At 38.7% G+C, this 27,286-nt stretch overlaps 2 protein-coding genes across 2 annotated transcripts; both read right to left on the bottom strand.

Moving 5' to 3' along the window:
- Window positions 1–4,445: 4,445 nt before the first annotated feature.
- LOC115928276 (ketosamine-3-kinase-like) lies at window positions 4,446–8,616 on the bottom strand. The gene is made up of 5 exons (XM_030995354.1): window positions 8,364–8,616; window positions 6,667–6,862; window positions 5,932–6,130; window positions 5,573–5,747; window positions 4,446–4,533 (listed from the first exon to the last, which is right to left on the bottom strand). Exons 1-5 carry the CDS (start codon window positions 8,540–8,542, stop codon window positions 4,467–4,469), a joined length of 816 nt encoding a protein of 271 aa, XP_030851214.1. The 5' UTR covers window positions 8,543–8,616; the 3' UTR covers window positions 4,446–4,466.
- A 10,948-nt stretch (window positions 8,617–19,564) lies between these two features.
- On the bottom strand, window positions 19,565–26,144 carry LOC589710 (ketosamine-3-kinase-like). The gene is made up of 6 exons (XM_030994246.1): window positions 25,738–26,144; window positions 25,106–25,278; window positions 22,387–22,574; window positions 21,858–22,053; window positions 20,869–21,067; window positions 19,565–19,740 (listed from the first exon to the last, which is right to left on the bottom strand). Exons 2-6 carry the CDS (start codon window positions 25,205–25,207, stop codon window positions 19,565–19,567), a joined length of 861 nt encoding a protein of 286 aa, XP_030850106.1. The 5' UTR covers window positions 25,208–25,278; window positions 25,738–26,144.
- Between the last annotated feature and the right edge of the window lie 1,142 nt (window positions 26,145–27,286).

The following is a 27,286-nucleotide window of genomic DNA, read 5'->3' on the forward strand; positions in this document are numbered from 1 at the left end:
GGGGAACGGGGAGAAATTCAATGATTTATTGATAATTTATTGCATTTTCTTTGTTAGTTTTTATTTGTGGGAACTGCCCCCTACCCTAGCCCCCGCTGCGTACAGTCATGGTTCAGTGGCAAAGCGATGGCCTCGTAACTGTGAGGCCCCAGGATCAAAACCGTGTCGATGTGCTATATTAGTGCCCTTTTGTGGGGCATTAATCCTCATTACTGTAATTTATGACTTAAGGGCGTAGGTCCCCTAGTTGATAAGCATAGTAGCATACACATGCTTAAGGCAGTCGCGCAAAACAAACACTGGTACATTATTATTCAATAAAATCTGAGAATGTATACTATTATCTAGATCTATTAGTAATAAATCATTGTCAAAATAATTCCATAAATTGGGGTATAAAAAAAATATTCCAACGTTATGAGTGACAGTGTATTTAAAGCCTGACCAAAAATAGGTATCGAACATCAACAGAGTAGTTTCAGAGCCTAAAAAATAGGTTTAGAGCCTGAACGACACGGGTTTAGGATCTGCTACATGATAGGTTTAATTCGAACCTCAACAGAGTATTTTTCAGAACTTAAACAAAACAGGTTCAGTAGTTCAAAACAGAACCCGAAATAAACACGTTAAGAACCTGAACAAAATCATTTAAGAAGCTTGAATAAGGTTTAGAACCTCAAAAGCAAAAATACAAAATTGAATAATAACAATAAGGATATTGATATTAATAACATTATTGGAAATTTTACCTTGCTGAGCTTTATACGCCTGTCCGTTTTAATACTTTGGCCAACCTCGGGATTAAGCAGATCTGATGAATACTTTCTCGTTAAGTATCTTGTTACGGTGCCATATAATATGCAGGTATACGAATTGAATTTAGCACTTGAATCTCAATTTCCTCGACATCTGCACATGACTAAAGATGGATTGTTCAATATGAGCATATCATACAGATGCATTTATCGTGCTATAATTATGTCAGACATGTCATGAACAAACAATCCATAGATTGATGCCTCCGAATCCTGCGATATATTATGTATACAACGAAATAAGATAGTGGCACTGAATAGGCCTACGTTTATTAAATAATTATACCCGAGCTAGATTTGGTTATTGCGTAAATAATAGTTTGCAGTTGGGGAAAACCCGCTCGTTTCGCAATCGCCGTAGGCGTAATTTATGTGTGTCGTAATGCTCTATGTGATGCATGATTGGATTTTACATCAAAACAAGACATGAATAGCCTAAATAGATTGCAATTACATGTGTCATATTTTGTTGGGTATAAATATGTACACTCGTTTTGTTCCGTTTTGTGTGCATTATCTATCAGAGTGCAATAAATGCACCATCGCCGAAGTGATCACGTTTCCTTTATTTTGTATGGCACGATCGCCCCCTCTTCTAATATAAAAACTTCAACCATCCTGTTTGTATATAATACTACAAACGTTTTGTTGTCACTGGATATAGTCGTCCTCCAGTTTCACAGGTCTAGAGGTCTATTCATCATAACAGTTGTAGGACAATTACCACCGGCAACCACCCCCGGAAAATAACCCCTGAGGACAACCACAGGATAATTACCCCCGTAAAACTACCCTATAGTACAATTACCCCCGAAGGACAATTACCCCCTAAACATTTTCCCTTCGACAATCACCCCCCCCCCCCCCGCCGGTTAATGTCTTCGGGGGATGGTTGTCCTTGGGGGGTAATTTTCCGCGGAGTTATTGTCCTTGGGGATAGTTTTCCGGGGGTAATTATCAGGGGGTGATTGTCCTGATACGCAGAATAGCTAGTATAACGTGCATCCAGTCTGCTATTCCATTATTACGAAGTTCCTCCCCTCCCCTCCTTTCCTCTCTCTCTCCCCCTCTCTCGTTCTCTTTCTCCCTCTATCCCTCTTAAATCCTCACTCTCATTCTTCCATCCACTGTTTTGTTCTCTCTCTCTTTCTCTCTCTCTCTTTCTCTTTCTCTCTTTCTCTTTTTATCTCTCTTAAGTCCTCACTCTCATTCTTCCATACACTTTTTTGTTCTCTCTCGCTCGCTCTCTCTCTCTCTCCCTATCTCTCTCTCTCTCTCTCTCTCATGTTCTTAAAGATATCAGATCAATGTTTGGCATTATGCCTAACATAATTTAAGTATGTACTTTTTATAATACGGAATAAATTCGAATGGTGGCAGGAAGTTCATTCAAAGTTTACCAAAAGATTTTCAGTACAATATGGGGAAATACCCCAAAAACAATGCACACGTGTTTACATGTATATATTTTTGTGTATCTATGTTCTAGATATTTCCTGTAACGATACCTTTCTTCCTATTCAGAGGTCTCATTTACATGACTGCTATGAGTCATAAACTTAATCTAATGGTGAAACTCGATTTTAAAAGAAAGGCATTTATTTGGTCAATATTAAAGTAACCGTTTCTTCAAATGTATCATAACAAGTGTGCTCTTTCCACATGTTTGGATTAAAGTCCAGCGGTTTCTAATAATTTAGTAATTTTGCTCATGACTTTTATCGGGTCATCAAACTAGCTTTGTATTCAGTGAAATGTTTGAAGAGTTTAGATGTCTGGTAACAGAAGTACAATTTCTAGGTTTCTTCTAGTAAAACTAGAACCATGACAAGTGTTGAAGGGTGCTACAATGCACATGTTTGGAATAAGAAGAAGTAATGTATAATAATTTGGCCATGGTGATAATGAACTGGTCTGACTCTGAACTCTGCATGGAGTCAAAACTAGGATTGTAAGTGCTCAGATGGGAATAAAAATAAATGCTATAGAAAGAACAAGTGTTTTTTTATACACGGATTTTCCAAACAAAGTATAAGATTTTATTGACCAAATTACAATTGATGTCAGGAAAAATATTTATAAACACGAATGTTTGAAAAAACTGGCAATACATAGGCGTAAAATGTTTACGTAGTGATGCGTGTATTACTGTTTAGAAGCTTGGGAGTATAGTTGTCACACCATATCACCCCTCAATATTTGCCTGCAATATAGGCAAAGAACTGATGCAAAACAGAGTGTACATGAAGGGAATTATTAGATTTCACACTCATGCGCAATTAGATGATTCTATCATTGAAAATAAATTACAGTTAAAGGGGAAATCCACCTAAAAATAAGTACGTTTGAATAGAGGCAGAAAAATAAGAGGAACAGGTAACTGACAGTTTAGTGAGAAAATTCTGATTAAAGATATTAAAAAAGATATAAATATTTTAAAGTTGTGATCAATCAAATACAAATTGGCATCTCTGTGACGTATCATGCGAGCTGTCCTTCCATTTGCTTTGCGGTCAAGCTTAATGGAATAAATGAATGGTTACTATGCGCAATAAAGATTGATGATTGCTATATATTCTTCTTACTGGGGGATGGCCGCAACCCCCTCCCTCCCCCTACGCCTATGACCATCATTCATGTAAACAAACACACAATAGAAACATATTTGATATTGAAAAATGATTGATTATAGTTATGATAATAATAATAATAATAATTTCTCGATTTTGATCCTTACGATTAGCAGAGAATTAAGGATTGTCTATCAATGCACAATTTTCTTAACTATTGTTTACTAAAAACTTGCATCTAAACATTTAAAATTTATACTTATGTATCATCGATCGTATCTTAAACTTTCGAATCTTAGTTCACTTAATAATTTCATGAATATCTGTATCTTTTACTTATAAGTTGACTCAAATTATTTCCGGGTTCCCATACATATATTTTTGTTATCTACTGATAATTGAGGTTGTTGGATTAAATTTAAACACGATTTGCTGCTGCTACGTTAATGAATATGAAACATTCTTCAATTATGCTTGCACAGTATTATTGGTAGATCACAAATTTTATCGTTCCCAACCTTTTTGCATTAATTGTGTTATTCATTGTGATTTGGAAAAATATTGTTACTATGTGCAAAATGTTCATATTGTGACTGATTATGATTGAATGCAAAATGCATAAATCAATGAATCACATCAAATCAAGTAATTAATTGCTCAGCGCCAGAGGCATTTGCTCCCCCATTTGAACGGTGAAAGGGGGGGAGGGGGATGAAAAGAGAGAAATTTTATTTGAAGATGAGGGAAAGGAATGTGAGCAGATGCAAAAGATCCCCTTACTCGGTAGCCTTGCTCTCTCGCATTTCACCAACCTAGGAAGACCGCCCCTCCCTCCCCAGCATCAATAACCCCTCAATGTTTGGACCTCACTATGCAACTGGTCATAAGGCAGACACAACTTCAATAACATATTTGAATTTCATTGGATGACTATGATTGCACAACCCATTCAAGAGATCAACGGTATATATTTATATATTAATCTTAAGCTGTCATAATATAACGGTATATATTTATATATTAATCTTGAGCTGGCATAATGTGCCACTATTATATTTTGTACATATATATATATATATAATCAATTTGCTAACAGTTCCGTGGATAGCGCTATCACCTCATCTTTGTACTTTGGTCCAAAGTGACTCCTGCAAATCACAAGAAAGAAAAGGAGAAACATGTATTTAGACTAAGTGCATCAGCATACCCCTAATATAAGGTGGCGCGTTGTGTGTTGAACGCTCAGTTCATAGACGGAAAGCAGCAGCGCTGTTGGCATGGGACACACACATTGGCATAATCTTGCATTATAGGGCTGTGTAATATGCTTTAATACGCATGTAATAATTGGTTTCGTCTTTTTCATGCCTATTCCATTATTTATGTTCATCTATTTATTCACAAGGTAGCCCATTGCCCAGTCCCATGGGGGAGTAAAAACAATCATAGAATTGGATTGGAATGTACCAGTCAAATCGAATCAAAGCGACTCAAATAAATTTATCGCAATAAAATCAATAATTTGGGATTACCATCATAAACGATTAATTTCAATAGATATGTTAAGTTAGTATTTTTAATGTCAATTAAAAATACAATTCAGGGTGATACATCATTTCTTGGTTACTTATTAAATTCAGTTTTATTCCACTTGGCTTTGTACTTACCCTAACCATACAAAATTATAACAGGGAAATTTTGATTTTCTTTAAGGTAGTTAAAGTTTAAAAAGTGCCCAAAACGTTTATATACAGTGAGAAAATGGAGACTAAAACTGAAGTTTATAGCATCCTTTAATAACGTCTGTAAAGTCTGTAATAAGCAAAATAAATATAGAATTATTTTAATTTATAAATGAATGCATACATAACTAAATCTATGGATAAATCTATAGATAAGTATATGCCCTATAAATATATAAGTAAAGAAATAAATGATTTAATATATATCAAATAAATAAATAGAAAATAAATAAAAAATATTCACCAAATTCTCTGATAATTAAGCAATTACAAACATAAAGCGGATAATCACTCTTTCATGTGCCTTTGGGAGTCTTTAGGAGCACAAAGCAGGGCATTGTATTTGTATGTATGGCCTGTTATATGCTAGATTGAATTTTGCCGGGAGGGGGCATGTAAGCTCTGCCCCTCACCCCTCTGGATTAGCCAATGAATAATGTCGTACCAGTAATTGAGATAGCAGAATATTTTGTAGAGTTTTTCCCGCTCGTCGAAGCCTTCTGCTCTAGGAATCAGTCTGTGATAGGCTGGAAAGAATTCTTGGTTGAAGTCGACAAAGTCTTGGGTCGCTGCCAGCTCCAACTCGTGATGCCCGTAGAAACAAGCGGGATCGTAGATCACTGCAAAATAAATTACATTAGTAGTAATAGTACAGTAAAAACAGTAAAACCTTATGAAGACCGTTCAAGGAAGACCAGAAAAGTCGTCTTTGAAGGCAGGTTTCAGTGAGAAATTATATCAAGGGAAACGAAAACTGCGTTGTCACACATTATAGCAAAGCCCCCCTGTCAAATCGTAACTCACCTGGGCCAGTCGCTGTTTCGGCAACGTTTCCCCCGTGTAGGTCGCCGTGCAGCAAGGCTGGGGTGATACGGTCGATACCGCGAAATAACCGCGGTATATGCCGCACAAGACGCGGCCACAGTTCAATCAGCGTGCGGTCCCCCCATTTTTGCTCAATGTAATCCACTTTAGGTTTTAATCTTTGGCGGACGAAAAAATCCTGAGAATAGACGGAAAGAAAAATCGCTATTGCATGAGTTATCCTGGTTGAATGGGTGAATTCGGATTTATTAAGCTAAGTAAGAATCCCCCCCCCCCCAAAAAAAAAAGTCAAAATATTATTTTGGTTCTTTCAACAATTAGGACCGTCACGGACAGGTCGGTGAGCCCCCCCCCCCATGCACCACTGAGATAGATAGGCCTGTGATATAGGGATAGGGTAAGGGTCTATGTGGCAAAAGGGTTTTAAGTTATACGTTAAATCTTATATGGATACATGTAAGAAGTGTTCGGCTTCTGTACGAAATTGAGTGATTTAAGGGCACAAATTAAAAGTAATTTTTTTTCTTAGGTCTTTCTTGTAATTATCTACACAAAAAAGTTGTAATATGAGGGGGGATGCGGAAGTGAAATTTCGAATTTGTGTTCGAAAAGTGTGTCACTTGGATTTCACAATAGACCTCCCCCCCCCCCCCTCTCAATCCAACACTCTTAAGGGGCAGGGTCTGAACAATTCTTTACGACCGACCGTCTTACCACCCAATCATCGGACCATGTATTATCCAGAGCCAAGTATCCCAAGCAGGTGGTGGTGCCGAATCCAAACTGAGAGACAGATCGTTGGGTTTCCTCTTCCTCCCCATTCTCCTCCAATGTCACGTGATGAGAACCACCTATTCTCCCATCATTCTTTTTCTCTCTCAACATGAGACGACTGTTGTGCAGATGCAAACTGGTTTTGATTGAATGATTTTATTTATCGAGTATTAAAAAAAAGTATAATAACATTATGAAAATAAATTATTTAAAAGATTCACCCTGCTCAGCTGTGCCATAACAGCACAGCTGATTTGTAGAGGGGATCTACAAATTACACAAGGAAATGATAGAAAATAAGGTGCCATGTAAAAATGTCAGAGGTTATTATGTCAGAGGTGCAATTGTCAGAGGTAAAAATGTCAGAGGTTAAAATGTCGGATGTAAACATGTCAGAGGTTAAAAAAAAAAAAAAAAGTCAGAGGTAATAATGTCAGAGGTACACACAGATATCAGTTCAGAGGTAATAAGGACAGAGGTAAACATGTCAGAGTTAATAATGTCAGAGGTAAAAATGTCAGAGGTACAAAAGAAATATCAGAGGTACACACAAAATGTCGGGATAATATGTTAGAGGTAAAGATGTCAGAGGTAAACATGTCAGAGGTTAAAAAAAATGTCAGAGGTTCAAACAAAATGTCGGGGTTATAATGTTAGAGGTAAAAATGACGAAGGTAAAAATGTCAGAGATAAAAATGTCAGAGGTAATAATGTCAGAGGTAAAAATGTCAGAGGTTCAAAAAAATGTCAGAGGATAATAAAATGTGGAAAATGAATTTGAAACTTATATTTTGTGATCAGGTTTGCATATACACTGTCGCTCATAACGTTGGAATATTTTTTTTACCCCAATTTATGGAATTGTTTGACAAAGTATACATTCTCAAATTTTATTGAATAGTAATATGCCAGTGTTTGTTTTTCGTTACTGCTTAAGCACGTGTATGCTAATATGCTTATCAACTAGGTAACCTACGCATATCGACACGGTTTTGATCATGGGGCCTCACAGTTACGAGGCCATCGTTTTGCCACTGAACCATGACTGTACGCAGCGGGGGCTAGGGTAGGGGGCCTTTCCCACAAATAAAAAAAAGAAAAAAAGGAAATGCAATAAATTATCAATAATTCATTGAATTCCCCCCGGTCCCCAACAGAAAAAAATCTTCTGTGTGCGGTTCATTTTTTTGCCCTTATGGATTCAAAAAAAGTTGGACATGATTTTGCAACAGTGGGTAAAACGAAATGCCCCGACATGATTCGGTCTGTGGTTTGGGGGGAAAAGAAAGATATCCAATAGAACGTAAAGAATATTGATGATAAACAGGATTAAATTAATATTTAAGTAAGAAGCAATAAGATCGAGAGGAATTTCAAAGACCACTGAATTGATATGTTTTAATTGACGACAAGCCAACATTTCCCAACTTACCATTTGATGAACAGCATAATTACCCGGTTAATTCAGGTATTTCCCCCCGGGAATCCAGTCGGTCATCACAATGTCCCGATAAGAGGGAATGCAGTACGGTGGTTCATCTCTTAAAATGTTTACTTGCACGTTTTAGTTTTTCATGGAGGGTTGCCCCGTTCGCCCCCCCCCCCACTTTACGCCTTGTACTGTTTACATGGTTTACCTTGCGACAGCTTCACCCAGCGCTGCAGCGTGCTGGTCTAGATTTCTGAGCTCAAGATGTTCCATAACGAAGATAGACCCCGGGCCATCACCGTTGTCATAAATGTTGTTGGGCCTCGGACATGGAACCGTTCCCGTGGCTATAATGGCCTCCAAGCCCGCCTTCTCGCCTTCGAACATCGTCCTTGTCTGCAATAAAGAGATGGTGGGGGATTATTACGCAATAATCCATCAAGGTAATCTATTTGGTTCGATATTCGGCTATCATCTCACATGTCTGAATCAGAGCACCTTCTTCTTAAATTCGTTCAGCTAAATGAAGTGAGTAACGCAATAAGCTATTATGTCGTTCATCAATGAGAATCTTTAACATTAAATTTGTTTGGGGAACGTAAAGCTTAAAGATAAAGTTGAATTCTGGTCATGCGATCGCATTGTGAAAGAAACTGTGTGGAATCGATCAGAAAAGGTTGATCAAGTAGCATATCAGTATTGGTGTGTATTACGAGGTTCTGGAGTGATCAAACTGAAGAAAATTGGTCGAATCTTGGTAAAGTAACAAGCACTGTACACTTGCATAATAACAATGATAACGCTCACAAATTATTTGTCACCTCTCCCCAAAACTTAACCTTCTCTTTATAGACTACAAGGTGTGTTATGATCAAGTTAAAGGACTCAGGGGCGAATCTCTAGGGTGATATTTTTCCAGGAAATGTGATTTCAGGAATCCAGTCGGCCTTCTCTTCACCCTTGGAATTTTTTTGTTAAATCCCTAAATCGATATTCCCGCGGGAATCCCACCAACCCTCACGGGGCTTCGGAAGGGGGTCGCTGCCCCCCCCCCCCCCGCCCTCTATTTCTGGACCTCTATGAAGAACAGAGCCATTTTAATAATGGCTCTGAATAGAGCATTCCAGCCGTTTTTAATTCTTAATTTGTATATGTAAATTGTATTCTTGTATGTATTTGAATTTGTATACGAAAAATAAAACCGAACCAAACCAACCCAATCTGTTGCTACTTTCATTATCATTATCATCATCAACATCACCATCATTAGAAAGCACAATTCCAAGAAACCTTACCTGTCTCTTGGTGTTCATCTTGACACAGAAGTTTCCTCTCGCAGTCTGGAAACTCTTGCATTGGTTGATGAACCCTCCCCCACGGTTGGGGATTTCCTCTAAAGTCATCAACCCCATCTGATCGCGTATAATCTTCTCCATTTCCGACAATCCTCAACGAAATGGTTTAAAACCTGAACAAAATAGGTTAAGGGCCTGAATGAGATCTGGGACAGTGCCATCCTGCCCGAATAAATGTTACATGTCATAATGATTCTAATCCCAGTTTTAAAAGCTGGAAGATATCCATCAAACCCCTCATCATATACAGACACATCTCACTATCTCCAGCTTATGGAGAGGATGGTTAAAACCGTTTGACATTGTTTATTTAAAAAATATTACGTTATAACCCTGTTACAATCGGGTTTCCGAAAAGTGAGGAGCATAATTCCACAATCGACCAAATCATTAGTTTTTTATTAAATAAATAGTATACAATCGTAGTCTTCGTAGAGAAAGCCTACGATGTACTATGGAGAAAAGAATTACATAGGTGTATATATATATATATATATATTTATATATATATATATATATTTATATATATATATATATATATATTATAACATGTACGAAGCAGGTTTGAGAGGAAACATTTTAAAATGGGTCGAAGTGTTTTTCAGCCGGAGAACTGCTTAAGTTAGAGTAAACGGGAAACTGTCAAACAATAAGGAAGTACGGAATTTCTCAGGAAGTATAATCAGTCCACGGCTATTTACATTCATGTTGAATGATCATCATTTTTTTAAAACAAATAGCCAACCCTTTATTTTATGCGGATGATATTTGTATCTGGATTCTAGCCGAAACTTAAAATTCGCACTAAATAAAGTTCAATCGGCGTTGAGAGAGGTAGAAAACTAGTGTAAAAGATGGGGAGTGTGCATTTCCTTTTCAAAGTCAACAACGGTCCTATTTGGTAGACGGCAAATAAAAGAAGTCAATCTAAAGATTAATGATTGTATAATATCCATCATAATTCACACAAATTCCAGGAATCTGGTTTGACTACAGATTACCTTGGGAAACTCATATTGATAGTATTGTTTGAAAATTGAAGAAAGAAAACGCCTGAAATTATTACGCTGTATAGCTGGTACGCAATGGGGTGCAACATCCTCTGTATGGCCATGCATTATGGCTCATGGTATGGGCACACAGAGGATTGTTTTATGTTGGGGACCGGGGGGGGGGGGGGAATTCAATAAATTATTGAAAATTTATTGCATTTTATTTGTATTTTTTTATTTATGGAAACTGCCTCCTACCCTAGCCCCCACTGCGTATATTCATGGTTCAGTGACAAAGCAATGGTCTCGTAAGTGTGAGGCCCCAGGATCAAAACCGTGTCGATGTGCTATATCATATAGTGCCCTTTTGTAGGGCATTAATCCTCATTACTGTCATTTATGACTTAAGGACGTAAGTCCCCTAGTTGATAAGCATAGTAGCATACACATGCTTTAGCAGTCGCGCAAAACAAACACTGGAATATTATTATTCCATAGAATCTGAGAATGTAAACTATTATCTAGATCTATTAGGAATAAATCATTGTCAAAATAATTCCATAAATTGGGGTATAAAAAAAATATTCCTACGTTATGAGTGACAGTGTATTTAAAGCCTGACCAAAATAGGTATCGAACATCAACAGAGTAGTTTTAGAGCCTAAACAAAATGGCCCGAATTCACAAAGCAAGGTTTGAGCTCAGACCAAGGTTTGAGCTCAAACCTCCTTTTGTTTCGCCAAACCTCCTTTTGTTATTTACAAACCTGGTTTGTAAATAACAAAGGGAGGTTTGGCGAAACAAAAGGAGGTTTGAGCTCAAACCTTGCTTTGTGAATTCGGGCCAATAGGTTTAGAGCCTGAACGAAACGGGTTTAGGATCTGCTACAAAATAGGTTTAATTCGAACCTCAACAGAGTATTTTTCAGAACCTAAACAAAACAAGTTCAGTAGTTCAAAACAGAACCCGAAATAAACAGGTTAAGAACTTTAACAAAACAATTCAAGAAGCTTAATTTAAGTTCAGAACCTCAAAAGCAGAAATAATGATAATGATATCAATAACATTATTGAAAATTTTACCTTGCTGAGCTTTATACGCCTGTCCGTTTTAATACTTTGGCCAACTTCGGGATTAAACGTATCTGATGAATACTATATCGTTAAGTATTTTGTTACGGTGCCATGTAATATTCGGGTATTCAAATTGAATTAGCACTTGAATCTCAATTTCCTCGACATCTGCACACGACTAAAGATGGTTTGTTCAATAGGAGTATATCATACAGATGCATTTATCGTGCTTATGTCAGACATGTAATGATCAAATAATCCATAGATTGATGCCTCCGAATCCTGCGATATATGTAGACCTCTATACAACAAATAAGACTGTCGCACTGAGCTGTATAGGCCTCCGTGTATTATATATACCCGGGCTAGATTTGGTTATTGGGTAAATAAAAGTTTTTAATTTGGGAAAACCCACTCGTTTCGCAATCGACGTAGGCGTAATGGTTTGTGTGTCGTAATGCTCTATTTGATGAATCATTGGATTTTACATCAAAACAAGATATGAATAGCCAACAAACAAACAAAAAGACAATAGAAATTGCAATGACGTGTGTCACATTTGTTGGGTGTATGTACACCGTTTCGTTCCGTATTAGAGTGTAATTATATGCACAAACACATAGTGATCACGTTAACATTATTTCTTATGGCACTTTCGCCCCCTCTTCTAATTTAAATACTTCAACCATCCATTTTGTGTATAATATTATGAACGTTTTGTTGTCACTGGATATAATCGCCCTCCTCTTTCACAAAATAGAGGTCTATTCATCATAACGGTTCTAGGACAATTACTCCCGGGACAATCATCCCCGGCCTATTACCAGCGGGACAATTACCCTCCAAGGACAATTACCCCCGGAAAAAACCTCACCCCGAGGACAATTATCACCGGAAAATTACCCCTAAGACAATTACCCCCAAGGACAAGTGCCCCTCCCCCTCTATCTCTCTCTTATGTCCTCACTCGCATTCTTTCATCCTCTCTCTCTCTCTCTAATGTCCTCGCCCTTATTCTAGTTTTCAGTCACAAACCCATGTGAGCCGTTGTGCGTAACAGTGTCTGCATTTTGAGACTAGGCTGATGGCAAACTTCATGGGCTCTGTACTGTGATCCACCCCCTCCATTAGACCACAAGACCAAGTCCAGGCAAGGTATTTGACACAGCCAGACCGACAGGCGACAGAGTTATATATATATATATATATATAGGCTCTACTTCTATGCCTGCAGACTACTTTCCCTCTCTCAATGTCCTTCCCCTCCCCTCCCCCCTTTTTTTCTCTCTCTCTTTCTCTATTTCTGTCTTTCGTCCCTGTTTCTCTTTTGTACTCTCTCTCTCTCTCTCTCTCTCTCTCTCTCTCTTATATAACCTCTCACCATAGTTTGCAGGCACAAACCCGTGTCACTTGCTATCAATGGCATAGAAACCGGCGGGGCAGGGGACGGTGTGGGGGGGGGGGGGGGGGGGGAGGTAATATCCTTCCGCCCCCCCCCCCCACTTTCCATGGCTGAAAATCCCTTACTTTGTGCATTTTTGTCATTCTAGATATCAGATCAATTTCTAGCATTATGCCTGCTATAATTTGAGTATGTTCTGTTTATTATGGCAGGAAGGTCATTTCAAGTTTACAAAAAGCTTCTCAGTACAATAGATCGGAAAATACCAACAAACGATGCACAATGTATTTATGTTCTAGATAGCTAACGTATTTCCTGTAGAAATGCCTTTCTTCATATTCAGAGGTCAAATCTACATGTTTTGAGTGATATACTTAATCTAATTGTTAAACTCAACTTTAAAATTTGTCAATAAGTAACTGTTTTTTTTTCAAATAAAAAATTATATCATGACGAGTGTTACAGGGGAAGTTCACCCTGAAAATAAGTATATTTGAATAGAAGCAGACAAATGAGAAGTACATATCAGTAAAGGCTTGAGAAGAAGAAAAAAATCGGGGAATAGAAATAAATGACAATTTTTAATTTTTTCAAAAATATATATATAGGCGTAAAATGTTTACGTAGTGATGCATGTATGACCACTGTTCAGAGGCTAGGAAGCAATATTTTAACACCATTACACCACTTAATATTTGCATGCAACATAGGCCAAGAACTGATACAAAACAGAGTGTACATGAAGGAAATTGTTATATTTTTACACTCTGTCCCATGCACAAGAGGATTCTATCATTGAAAAGAAATTACAGTTAAAGGGGAAATCCACCTAAAAATAAGTACATTTGAATAGAGGCAGAAAGATAAGAGAAACAGGTCACTGAACGTTTGAGCAAATTCTGATTAAAATAAGAAAGGTATACATTTTTGAAATTGTGATCAATCAAATACAAATTGGCAACTCTGTGACGTATCATGCGAGCTCTCCTTCCATTTGCTTTGTGCATAATATTCCATAAAATCACCTTTTCTTCGTTATTGACGATGGAATATATTTGTTAATTTCAGGGGTAGTATAGAAACATTTTTCCCCTTTTTTTTCTTCTTTGCCTTATCAGAGGATTTATTGATTATATATAGGTGGTTACATTCAAAGATACAATGTACTACAAATCAAATTTACATAATCACAAAAACATCATTATTGTCATGACAAAGAATTGAAATTAAGTTTCGCTTTGCAAAGCGATTGAGTCATAATTAACATAACAATTATACTGATAGTTTTGTTTCCCTCTCTTTTTTAGTATAGAAACATATTTGCAATTATTATATTTAGGGTGCATGTATGATTGAAAATTTTCTTGAGGGAAAATGAATATTTCTGATTTTTTTTAAATTTTAGTGCTGAGCAAAAGGGAGGTGAGCTCGCATGATACGTCACAGAGTTGCCCTACTTGGTATTTTTAATCCATAATGAATTGCTTGTTAATTGCTCTGAAAAGAATGTCCTAAAATGCAATAAAAATAAGGCTGATTATTGCACTAGAGCTTATTGCTCCCAGAGCTTCCAGGGCCCTTGAGCGGGCCGCGAATTTTTTTTCCGTACTCGAGAGAGCAAAAATCCCATGTGCGCATGCGCGTGGACTTATGATTTCTCTGCTACTTCCCATACGAAATGTACATGTATTCGCATGTACTGTGCACGATTCGCGTTCTACGAGTAAACGATGGCATAGTAGTCTTCAAACACAGACTCTGATTTGCCAGTTTGACAAATCAATATGCGTATGTGTCGCGATGTGCTTATTCAAGTCTGTGTAGTTGTATGATTCAGACCCAGTAGTGCATATGGAAATACATTGCAACTTGTATAGAATGGTATAGTAGTCTGCAAGCACAGACGCTAATCTGACAGTTTGACAACATACTAGTAGTGTGCTGAGAAGTACTTTATTCAAGTCGCCAACTTGTATAGAATGGTATAGTAGTCTGCAAGCACAGACGCTAATCTGACAGTTTGACAACATACTAGTAGTGTGCTGAGAAGTACTTTATTCAAGTCTGCGTAGATGTATGATTCAGACCCTACTGGTGCGTGCGTTAGAAATGCATCTCAATGTGTAGAGTGTAGTATAGTAGTCTGCAAGGACATAATAATATATTGTGTATTGATGAGTAGTGATTTTATGCAAGTTTGTGTAGTTTAATGATTCCAGACCCCATGGTAGGCCTGCAAATTTTTTTTCCGTACTCGAGAGGGCAAATACCCAGTATGTTGTCAAACTGTCAGATTAGCGTCTGTGCTTGCAGACTACTATACCATTCTATACAAGTTGCAATGTATTTCCATATGCACTACTGGGTCTGAATCATACAACTACACAGACTTGAATAAGCACATCGCGACACATATTACGCATATTGATTTGTCAAACTGGCAAATCAGAGTCTGTGTTTGAAGACTACTATGCCATCGTTTACTCGTAGAACGCGAATCGTGCACAGTACATGCGAATACATGTACATTTCGTATGGGAAGTAGCAGAGAAATCCACGCGCATGCGCACATGGGATTTTTGCTCTCTCGAGTACGGAAAAAAAATTCGCGAGCGGGCCCTGGACCCTAGTCTGTAAATCAAGACCCCTTTTTTAAAAAAGCCCCAATCTGTGCCGCATAAAAAAATAACGCACCCCGGCGGCAAATGAACTCGCGCTTGCTATGCGTAAATGTGTTTACACAGTGAGACTAGGCTAACATCATACTGCATGTGCTGTATTAAGCTGCTGACACAACAAGAGTCTGTGCCTGCAGACTACGAGTCTCACCCCCCTTCCCCTTATCTGCCTTTTAAATAAACTTCATGAAACTGAGGAAAATTAAATATATAACAAAACAATCATGGCCATCATTTCCCACTATTTATTTCTTCTTGCATATCCATCCACTTGTAGAGTTTGCATTTTCTTAAAAGAATTGATCTATTTATCAACCTCTGCCTGACCAAATGAATGTTAGACTTTAACAAAGAACATTTTTATTGCCACGAAGAGTATGAGCTAGGAAAGAAATGCAAAGAAATGCTTAAATGTTTTAAGCGGGAGAGGTCGAAGAGGGGGAGGGGGGGGGGGGGTGTGTCTTCAGATTATCATTCCACCGCCCTAAAATTACAGTGGCGTATCGTGAGTCCACCCATTAAGGGGGTACGTAAATATGGGGGCACATACCTGTGGGGGAAGGGCCCGGCGGGCGGGGACACGGGTCTTAAGACTTTTAAATATACTGCGGTAAATCTTAAACGTATAAATGAATGACTACGCTCAACAAAGATTGACGATTGCCATCCATTCTTCTTACTGGGGGAGGACTGGAACCCCCACTCCCCCCCCCCCTACGTCCATAACCATGATCCATTGTAAGCACACACACAATAGAAACACAGTCAGACTTATTTAATATTTTATAAATGCGTTGATAATAATTATAATAATAATAATGATAATAATAATTTCTGGATGTTAATCCTTACGATTAGCATTTAACAAAAAATCAGGGATTTTCTATCAATCCATAATTTTCTCGACTATTGTTTTCTAAAACATTGCATCTCAACATTTAAAACTTATACTTCTGTCACATCGATCGTATCTTAAACTTTCGAATCTCAGTTCAATAAACAATTCCATGAATATCTGTATCTTTCACTTTTAAAACGTCTCAAATTATTTTCGGCTTCCCATACATTCATTTTGTGTCTTTATGAACAATAGATTCTCTTCGTCGATTTAACATTTAAAATTGTGAATTTTGTAATTAAAGCAAAATATATATATTATGTTTGTTTTCTAATGATAACGCTTTGCTGCTAATACGTCAATAAATATGAAACATTCTTCATTCACGCTTGCGTAGTGTTATTGGTAGGTCACAACATTTATCGTTCCTAACATTTGTTTGCATAAACTGTGTTATTCATTGTGATTTGGAAAAGTGTACAAAATGTCCATATTGTTACTGATTATTATTGTATCGGAAAATGCAGAATCAATAAATCAAATCAAATAGTCATTTGCCCAGTGCCAGAGGCACGGGGGCATTTTCTTCCCCGTTAGAACGGCAAAAGGGGTGGGGGGGGGGGGGGGGTAGGTGAATAAAGATAATTTTTGTGAGCAGATGAATAGATCCCCTTACTCGATCGATAGCCTTGCTCTCTCGCATTTCATCAACCTAAGGGGACCGCCCCCTTCCCCAGCATCAATAACCCCTCAATGCCTGGACCTTCAGGGGCGGATCCAGGGGGGCGGGGTCCCGGGCCCCCTCCCCTGGGAAAAAATACAGTTAAAAACACGTTAATTTTACCTCTTTTTTTTTGGAGAAGGGCCCCCTCCCCTGGCGCTCAAGGGGGGGGGGGTGCGATTGTTCAAATTTTCGAGAAACAAAAAATAGTGCTCACTACCCCCCCCCCCCCGCCTCCCCTGCTTATTCACCGGCTGGCTGTTTAGCCGCTAAATATTCTCTCACGAATTGGGCCCCCTCCCCTGCCGCCGGCTGAATCCGTCCTTGCCTTACTATGCCACTGGTAATAAGGCAGTTATAACTTCAATAACATATTTAAATTTCATTTGATGAATATGATTGCACAACCCTTTCAAGGAAATAACGGTATATATTTATATATTAATATTGAGCTGTCATAATGTGCCATATAGATATATGTACTCAATTTGCTAATAGTTCTGTAGATAGCGCTTTCACTTCATCTTTGTACTTTGGTCCAAAGTGACTCCTGCAAATGACAACAAAGAAAGAAAGAAAGAAAGAAGTATTTAGACAAAATTAGCATACCCAAAAATTGATAAGCGTTGAACGCTCAATTTCTAGATGGTAAGCAGAAACGCTGTTGGCACGGAACACACACATTGGTTTCATACCTTTCCTGATAGGCCTGTGTAATATTTTTGAATACACATGTAATAATTGGTTTCGTCTTTTCATGCCTATTCAACAATCAAATAAATCAAATAAATTTATCAAAATCAAATCCACAAATTTGGACTAAGGGGATTTTGGATTTTCTGTTTGATAATCGTGTGATAATCTATCTTCATAATGCACAAAGTCACTGGCAGAATTAGTATACAACGAGTGGCACTTGAATTGGAGGGCTAGGGTGGATTGGGCAGTCTGAGGGCGTCCTATAGCAAACAGGATCAAGTACAAGTTGACTATAATATATGTATCAGTCAGGGACCGTTTTGAGTATGGGGATTCTCCCATGGAATTCCCCGAGTTCTAGGTTGATCAAGAATTGAGGGAGGGAAGGGGGCAACCCCCCCCCCCCCCCACTCAGTGTTATTTAGGGTACGCGTATGCATGTTCCCTCCCTTTGAAAGCATCCCCTATCTCTGGTGTGTATGAGTCAATACGAGACGGACTTTGTTGCGTGAAAAGTACCCCTTTACCGGAGATTTCGGGAACAAGAATGTGGTCCCTCCGATCCAAGAGTGAGGGGGGGGGGGGGGGGGGGGGGATATGACACCTCTTTCTGAACCATGAGAAAAATCTACCCACAATAATAAATAAATTGGAAGGACAAAAATGTAATTGCCCCTTATGCTTAACGCATGTTGGAAGGCTAGCGGTACAGAACATTTTCAATCAAACCAGAAGAAAGATTAATCAATGTCGAAAGGAAATCAATGTTTTTAACGAGAAGTGAGCACTCTTTGGAGTCTTGTACGAGCAACTTATATTTGCCTGAATTAGAGTTCGTTGATTAACTGATTTTTTTGCATTAAAGGTAAAAACCGGTTCTGGTCATGCGATTGCATTGTGAAAGAAACGTTGTGGAATCGATCAGAAAAGGTTGATCATCTAGCCGCAAGTAGTGATGTGTACTGCAAGGTTCTGGAATTACCCAAATGATAAGAAATTTGGCCCAGTCTTGGTAAAGTTACAAGCACGAACTGTACACAGAAGGATGTAAATGGGACTACACGTCACGTGCGCGATATCTATCCGGTCCGGATATAGATATAATAATTTACCAAATATATCAATTAGTAGGCGGTTTCCCGGCAAAATGTGTATCATTACGTATTAATCAAAACATATTATTTCACATGATTGGTAATACAAGCTTCCATTTTATTTTTTGAGAGGGGGCGTTTCCAAAGCTGGTTTATACCTTTAACCTAATATATATATATAAATATGTAAATGAATAGTAAATGAATAGATTGTTCAATTTAAAAATACAAGAAATAGATAATTAAATAAATAATTATATAAATGAATAAAATACTCCCCGAATTCTCTGAAAAGCAATTAAAAATGAAAGAGGTAGTCACTCTTCATTCAATGACAAATGACAAAAATCAGTGACAAATCTGTTGATAACCAATCAGAAGCAAGGATTTCAGTACCTTATAACAAAATCTGTCATTTGTCAGGTGTCCCAGGTGTCTTTGGGAGTCTGAAATAGCTCCCAGGAGCACAATGCGGGATACTTTATTTGTTCTATAACTGTATGTTATATGGTTTTAAAAAAAATGTTGTTGTTGTTGATTAGCCAATAAATAATGTCTTACCAGTAATTGAGAAAGAAAAATATCTTGTAGAGTTTTTCCCGCTCTTCGAAGCCCTCCGCTCTAGGAATCAGTGTGTGATAGGCTGGAAAGAATTCTTGGTTGAAGTCGACAAAGACTCGGGCTGCTAGTTCCAATTCGTGATGCCCGTAGAAACAGGCGGGATCGTAGATCACTGCAAAATAAATAGTAGTACAGTAAAACCTCATAAAGACCGCTCAAGGAAGACGAGAAAAGTGGTCTTTGGAGGCAGGTGGTCTTTCTGTCCAAGTTTCAAATAATTCCCAAGGGAAACGAAAACTGTGGTCTGAAAAGACAGATAGTTTTCCTATATACAAGTGGTCTCTAAAGCAGGTTTTACTGTAGTAGTAATAGTAGTAATAGCAAAAGTAGTAGTAGTAGTAGTAGTATAGTAGTTGTAGTAGTAGTAGTAGTAGTAATGGTGGTAGAGTAGTAGTAGTAGCAGCAGCAGCAGCAGCAGTAGTAGTAGTAGTAGTAGTAGTAGTCGTATTAGTAGTGATAGTAGTAGTCAGGGGCGTACGCAGGATTTTTTCAAGGGGGGGGGGGGGGGTTTTAAATATTTTGCTCCCGAAAATCGCAACGACTCAGCCAGCCGAAATGTCGCTCAGTGGGGGGGAGAGGGAGGGGGGGGGGGGGGGGGGGGGGGGGGTAAGCGGACACTTTTTTTTTTTATTTTGGTCTCGAAATTTCAAAATTTGACATTTTTCTTCGTTGAGGGGGGGGGGGTAGGGTCACCTTATTTAGGTTAGCCGTGGGTATAATTTTTTTTTTTTTTTTTATAATAAAAAAAAAAAAAAAAAAAAAAACCAAAGGGGGGGGGGGGGGAGGTGGGGTTTTCAGGTTTTTTTAGGGGGGTTTACATACATAAAAATACCCCCCCCCCTGCGTACGCCCCTGGTAGTAGTAGTAGTAGTAGTAGTAGTAGTAGTGGTAAAGCATATTCAATTGACCTGTTCCTATGAAAACCATATAGAACTTGTTTATCTAACGATAACGGTTTTCCTAAACTATATAGCCTTTAACCTATTTTGGATAAAACAAAATTTCAACCTTCGCCCTAAATCCCTTATAAATAAGTTGGTTTAACTAAAACAAAACAAACAAAATACAAACAAAACTAAAACAAGTCATATTTTTAAAGTTTCGCCGACAGCCTATACAAAATTAGATTTTGACGACAGGTACTTTTTTTATATAGAAAGGTGGGGGTGGGTTGGCGTATTCACGAGTTCCCAAATCACTATCCCCGTGTAGCAACGCCCCCTGTCAAATCGCAGCTCACCTGGGCCAGACGCTGTTTCGGCAACGTTTGCCCCGTGTAGGTCGCCGTGCAGCAAGGCCGGGGTGATGCGGTCGATACCGCGAAATAACCGCGGTATATGCCGCACAAGACGCGGCCACAGTTCGATCAGCGTGCGGTCCCCGAATTCTTGCTCAATGTAATCCACGCGAGGTTTTAATCTTTGGCGGACGAAAAATTCCTGGGAATAGACAGAAATAAAATAGTTATTTCATGAGTTCTCTCGGTTGAATGGCTGCGTTTATATTAAGCTGATAAGGGATTTTGACAACAGGTTAAGGCGGGAGATATTTCAGATTATTATTTTACTTCTTTCAAAAGGGACAGTATAGGTCGATGAAATTTACCGTGAAAGGATTGTTGACGAAGATTGTCATACGATCCAAGATTGTGTACAAGAGGAGGCGGAACATTTGTAACATTTTCTGATAGGTAAGTATATAAAATAAATATAAAATAAATACGATTTTGAAAAGTAACCATTTTTCTCAGGGCCTACTTAATAATAATATATTTTTTTAAGTTAATACATGGGGGGGGGGGGGGGTCAATTTCAGCATCGTGTACTAAAAGTGTGTCACTTTGATTTCACAAGGGAATCCCCCCCCCCCTCCTCCCCCATCTTAATTCACCACTCGTAAGGGGCTATCAGGCATGACGCGGCAAAACTATGGCGGTTTTTTAAATGATGACGTAATGTGTAATACGCTTTATATTTGTGTATCTTATAACACAGAGCTCAGTGAATACGCGCAAGTCCTTTGTCGCCCGCAGTTGACATTCATTTACACTTAAAAAAAAAAAAAAAGGGTGGGGGGAGGAAACACCGCGGCGGCGGCCATTTTTGCAGCGGTTAACCGCGCCATATCTGAACAAGTCTTTATTTTTTTCCTTCTTATGTACGTATTATTCAATTAATAAATGATGGGGAAAAAAAAGAAGAAAAACGTCTTTACGCTCGACCGTCTTACCACCCAATCATCGGACCATGTATTATCCTGAGGCAAGTATCCCACGCAGGTGGAGGTGCTGAATCCAAACTGAGAGACAGATCGTTGGGTTTCCTCTTCCTCCCCGTTCTCCTCCAATGTCACGTGATGAAAACCACCTATCCTTCCATCAGTCTTTTCCTCTCTCGAATTGAGACGACTGTTGTGCAGATGCAACCTGGTTTTGATTGATTCATTTTATTCATCGATTCATACAAAAAACGAGGATAACGACTGAATATTAATGATAATAAATTATTACAATATAAATTTGGAAGGGTCACCCAGCACAGTTGTTTTATTACAGCACAGCTCTTCTACTGAGGGGATCAAATAATAAAACAAGCAAACGAGAGAAAATAACACATCACAACATAAACCATTGACATAGGCCTGTAACTACGGCAACGCTACCTCTACAAATGATGTCTGTTATGTGTTGGTGTTTGTTGTTGGCATGCTGCCTCGACTGTGTTGCCCCCCCCCCCCTCTATATGCCTACAAGGTTTACCTTGCGACAGCTTCACCCAACGCTGCAGCGTGCTGGTCTAGATCTATCATATCAAGATGTTCCATAACGAAGATAGACTCTGGGCCATCACTGTGATCATAGATCTCGATAGGCCTCGGACATCGAACCGTTCCCGTGGCTAGAATGGCCTCCAAGCCCGCCCTCTCGCCCTCGAACATCGTCCTTGTCTGCAACAATGAGATGGTAGATGATTATTACGCAATAATCCACAAGGTAATCTATTTGGTTTGAATTTAGGTCATTATCGCACATGTCTGAATCAGAGCAACTTCTCCTTAAATTTGTTCAGCTAGATGAAGTGAGTAACGCAATAAGTGTCGTTTTTACATTACACAACATATTTTGAACGTAAAGCTTAACGACTACATTCGTTGTGTTATGACCAAGTTAAAGGACTCAGGGGCGAATCAAGGGGGTGAAACTTTTCCGGGAAATGTGATTCCGGGAATCAGGTCGGCCTTCTCTTCACCCTCGGGAAAAATTCCCAGGACTTTATATTCCCGCGGGAATCCGACCAACCCTCAAGGGGGTTGAAAGGGGATTCCCTTACCCTATATCTCTCTAAGTAGGAGAAAGGGGCAACCGTTTCGCGTCTCCCCCCCCCCCCCCCGGCCCCCCACTCCGGGGTCGGAATGACCGCATGCGTGTCCGGTAAAGGGGCTCTTACCCGGCCCGTATTGACTTTACACACCGGACTTAGGGGTGTTGGAGGGAACGCGCATATGCGTACCCTAAATAACACTGAGTGGGGGCCGGGGTCTTCCCCAGCCCATTTGTGCCGGGCCCTTGCATAATAATAGATAGTTGCGACCAGAAGAATTTTAAAACTATACACACAAGTTCTAAAATGATAAGCGATATAAATGTGTTTAATATAAAGTTGCGTTTGCTTTTTTTAGACGCGTGATCTCGTCGCCGTTTTCACGAACCGGCACAGCCCAACGCGCAACCGAAATAAGTACATTCTGAGAAAAACACGTTTTACGTTTAGCCCGTTTTGAATTCGCCAGAAACATGCCTTATGTCAAATTTTATATCACAAAATACATATCAATGAAAGGAAAATATTCTGTATTTTCTATACATTCCATTTGTTAAGCATAATGACAATTACTAATAATATTACAAAGCTTTGGACTCTCGTGCCGGTTCGTGAAAATATTATTTTGCTGTTTACGTAGCAAAAATATTTTCACGAACCGGCACAAGCCACTGTGTCGTTTTTCCTATGTAACTTTACGCGCAAGACAAAAGCGCTCGCGCTGTCTTAGCGCGTATTTTATTTTCACGAACCGGCACAACCGCCTGTGTCACGTCGTCTAGGTCTTGTAAGCGCAAAGATATTTTCACGAACCGGCACAGCCCATTGACTTATAACGGCGCGTGCCGGTTCGTGAAAATATGAATCGTGCTTTTTGGCTCGTGTGTCGTTTTTGTCATTTGTGTAACCATGGATATCTCAAAAACTAAAGCGTTTTGGATGCTGAAATTTGGTGAAATGAAAGATTGTTGATAACTTATGCTAAAAATGCAAAAAAAATAAAAACTACATTTTGAAGGGATTTCGGTGGCTTGTGCCGGTTCGTGAAAACGGCGACGATCTGATTTGCAACTATTTTATGTCAGTTATTCATTCTATTTCCGGTGTAGACACCGAAATTACATCTCTAAAATGGTTATCACACGATTTATGGCAAATTGCTGTTTCCGGCGGCCATCTGATTACAAAATAGTGGCCATCATTGGTATTGCTTTGAGGGTAAGGCTGTTCTAAACTTAATGCATATACAAGACTAGTGAATATCGCGACCTCTGAATATCCCGACCTCTATTAAACATACTTTTAATATTGCTAATTACAGCTTTAGTGTAAATAGTAACTCACTTCCTGTCATATTTAGGAGACTGCATGGCGGCCATTATGGAGGCCATCTCGAATTTCCAGGTTTCCTGGTGGCCATAACCCCATTGTTAGTTGTATGAATGGATTCTTTGACCCGGAAAACCTAGGTATAGACACAAATATCACACCTCTAAGATGGATCTTGGACGCCATTTTGAAAATAACCATTTGACCCGGCTATTTTTGAGAGCTATAATGGGCGCATTTTTGTGGTCTGCCCAAGTATATAATAACATATAGAGCATTCTTGCATCGTTTGTGAAAGAAGTCTACAATGTAAAAGAAATAGCAGAGCTAGTACGGTTAATTAAGCCACTATAGAAAGTGATATTCACAAGTGTGATGCATATACACCATGTACAGTGTACAGGGAATAGTTTGGCTACCATCGGGAATACAGCGTACTATATTCGTGATAGCAGTGATGGCAATTTACAAAACTACACACTTGGGTGTATTAAGTGCTACATAAGACCAGACTATCATTATTATTAGTAATTGTTAGTAGTAGTAGTAGTAGTAGTAGTAGTAGTAGTAGTAGAGTAGTAGAGTAGTAGTATTATTAATAGTAGTAGTAGTAGTAGTAGTAGTAGTAGTAGTAGTAGTAGTAGTAGTATTAATAGTAGTAGTAGTAGTAGTAGTAGTAGTAGTAGTAGTAGTAGTAGTAGTAGTTGTAATAGAAGAGTAGTATAGTAGAGGTTAAAATATCTATTGTTTATTACTGTCACTACTTTCTAAATCATTATCATCATCACAGTCATCATCATTGCAAAGCAAATTTTCAAGAAACCTTACCTGGCTTCTGGAGTTCATCTTGACAAAGAAATGTCCTCTCTCAGTCTTGAAACTCTGGCATTCGCTGATGACTCCTCCCCCACGGGTAGGGATGCTCTCCATATTCTTCAACCCATTAGATCGCGAATGATATTCTCCATCTCCGACAATACTCAACAATATAGGTTTAAATCCTGAAGAAAATAGGTTAAGAGCCCCAACGAAACGAGTTTACGATCTGCCACAAAACAGGTTTCGAACCTCACAGAGTTTTTTTTGAGGACCTGAAGAAAACAGGTTCAGAGTCTGAACTAAATTATCATAGGTTCGGGACCTGAAAAATAGGTTTAGAGCCTAAATGAAACGGGTTTAGATTCTGCCACAAAACAGGTTTCCAACCTCCACAGGGTATTTTCAGAACCTGAACAAAATGTATTTAGAGCCTGACCAAAATAGGTATCGAACCTTAACAGAGTATTTTCAGATTCTAAACAAACAGGTTCAGAAGTTAAAAAACAGAACCCGAACGAAACACGTTAAGAACCTGACCAAAAGAAAAAGCTTAATAGAGGTTCAGAATCTCAAAGACAAAAATAATTATAACACAATTACACAAATAATACAAATATTAATAAAATTATTGGAAATGTTACCTTGCTGAGATTCATATATCGCACGTCCGTGTTATTATACTTTGAGCAATCTCGGGCCTGTAATAGATCCGATGAATACTATAATATGTCCTTAAAGTTCCAGCTATATATACACACAGACGTTCCTTTCTTGCCAGAATGATGATTTTGATCCAAGTATCTTGTTACGGTGCCATGTAATATCCTGGTATACGCAGTGACTTTAGCACTTGACTCTCAGTTGCCTCGAAAGTTTCAAATGACATCTGCACATGACTAGAGATAGATTGTTCAATAGGAGTATACAGATGCATAATTTTTATATCGTGCTCTAAATTTATGTCAGACAATTCATGAACAAAATTTAAACCGTAGATTAGGCCTAATGCCTGCGACTGAATCCTGCGATATGAAAACAACGAAATGAGATTGTGGCATGAAGCTGAACCATGTGTACGTTTATAATATATACGCCGGTTAGATTTGGTTATTGGGTAAATAATGGTTTGCACTTGGGGAAACCCACTCGTTTCGCAATCGACGTAGAGGTAGTGATGAGTGTGTCGTAATGCTCTATAATGTTATTACGATGAATCATTGGATCGTACATCATGACAATAATATGAATAACACACAAACAAATAAAAACGAAAACGAAATTGTAATGACGTGTCATATGATTTGGGTTTACACCCATTTCGTTCCGTGTTTGTGTGCGTTAATATATATCAGAGTGCAATACATGCATCATCGCCGAAGTCCACATGCTCACTGGCGTACGGATGGGGGGGGGGGGGGGGGGGGGGGGGGGGGGGGGCAAATTTGAAATTGTGCGAGCCAAATATTGGTATGTATTGGTGACCACCAAAGCAGTGGCGTAATGAGCAAAATCGTTTGGGGGGGGGGGCAGAAACAAATTCCGCACCAGGGGTTTTATGCATTAAATTACGGTCAGATTAGCATTCAGGGGCCCTAGGTGGCAGAGCCCCTGGAAGCTCAGGGGTTTTAGGTATTAAATCACGGACAGATGAGCATATTTTGTTACCTCATTATTTTGTGACACTGGCAGGTAACTATTCTTTTTTTTTCTTTCTCTTTTTCTTTCTATTTCTCTGTAATATACTTTCTTTTTTTTAAAGGAGGGAAGAGCTCCAGCCCCCCGAGCCCCGCCGTTCTACGGGCCCTGACACGTAGGCCTCTAAATAAGCATATTTCTTGCCTGACTGTAAATTTGGGAGATTTTCATTTTCAAACAAGCGCATAAAAGCATAATTTACTAAAAAGTGAGGAAAAATCCCGAAAAATTATTTAAATTTCAGCAGAATGTGTAAATCACTAATATCGAATTAGAAATAAACCATGCTTGAATTCTAATTGGGGGCAACTGCAGTAAATTGCACCTGAAATTGCATCATGCGCATTATAAGTTTCAAGAGCTTTCTTTCATACAAATACACAAAATGTAATAAAACATTATGAATAGTTCTAATGGTACACTTACGTGCAAATGCATGATCATTTTTGCGTTTCTTTCTGCCTGCAAAATAGTTTTCTTTCGCATTTTGTTTTG

This window comes from Strongylocentrotus purpuratus, unplaced genomic scaffold (assembly GCF_000002235.5).
Source record: "Strongylocentrotus purpuratus isolate Spur 01 unplaced genomic scaffold, Spur_5.0 spur5_scaffold_21, whole genome shotgun sequence".
NCBI lineage: Eukaryota > Metazoa > Echinodermata > Echinoidea > Camarodonta > Strongylocentrotidae > Strongylocentrotus > Strongylocentrotus purpuratus.

Coding starts and splice junctions, on each gene's coding strand:
- LOC115928276 (XM_030995354.1), bottom strand. CDS start 8,542: ATGTTCGAAGGCGAGAAGGCGGGCTTGGAGGCCATTATAGCCACGGGA. Junction 6,863..8,363: donor CTGGGTGAAGCTGTCGCAAG/GTAAACCATGTA, acceptor AATCAAAACCAG/TTTGCATCTGCACAACAGTC. Junction 4,534..5,572: donor TTCTGCTATCTCAATTACTG/GTACGACATTAT, acceptor TGTGATTTGCAG/GAGTCACTTTGGACCAAAGT.
- LOC589710 (XM_030994246.1), bottom strand. CDS start 25,207: ATGGAGAGCATCCCTACCCGTGGGGGAGGAGTCATCAGCGAATGCCAG. Junction 21,068..21,857: donor CATGGTCCGATGATTGGGTG/GTAAGACGGTCG, acceptor GTCTATTCCCAG/GAATTTTTCGTCCGCCAAAG. Junction 19,741..20,868: donor CGAAACAGCGTCTGGCCCAG/GTGAGCTGCGAT, acceptor TTTATTTTGCAG/TGATCTACGATCCCGCCTGT.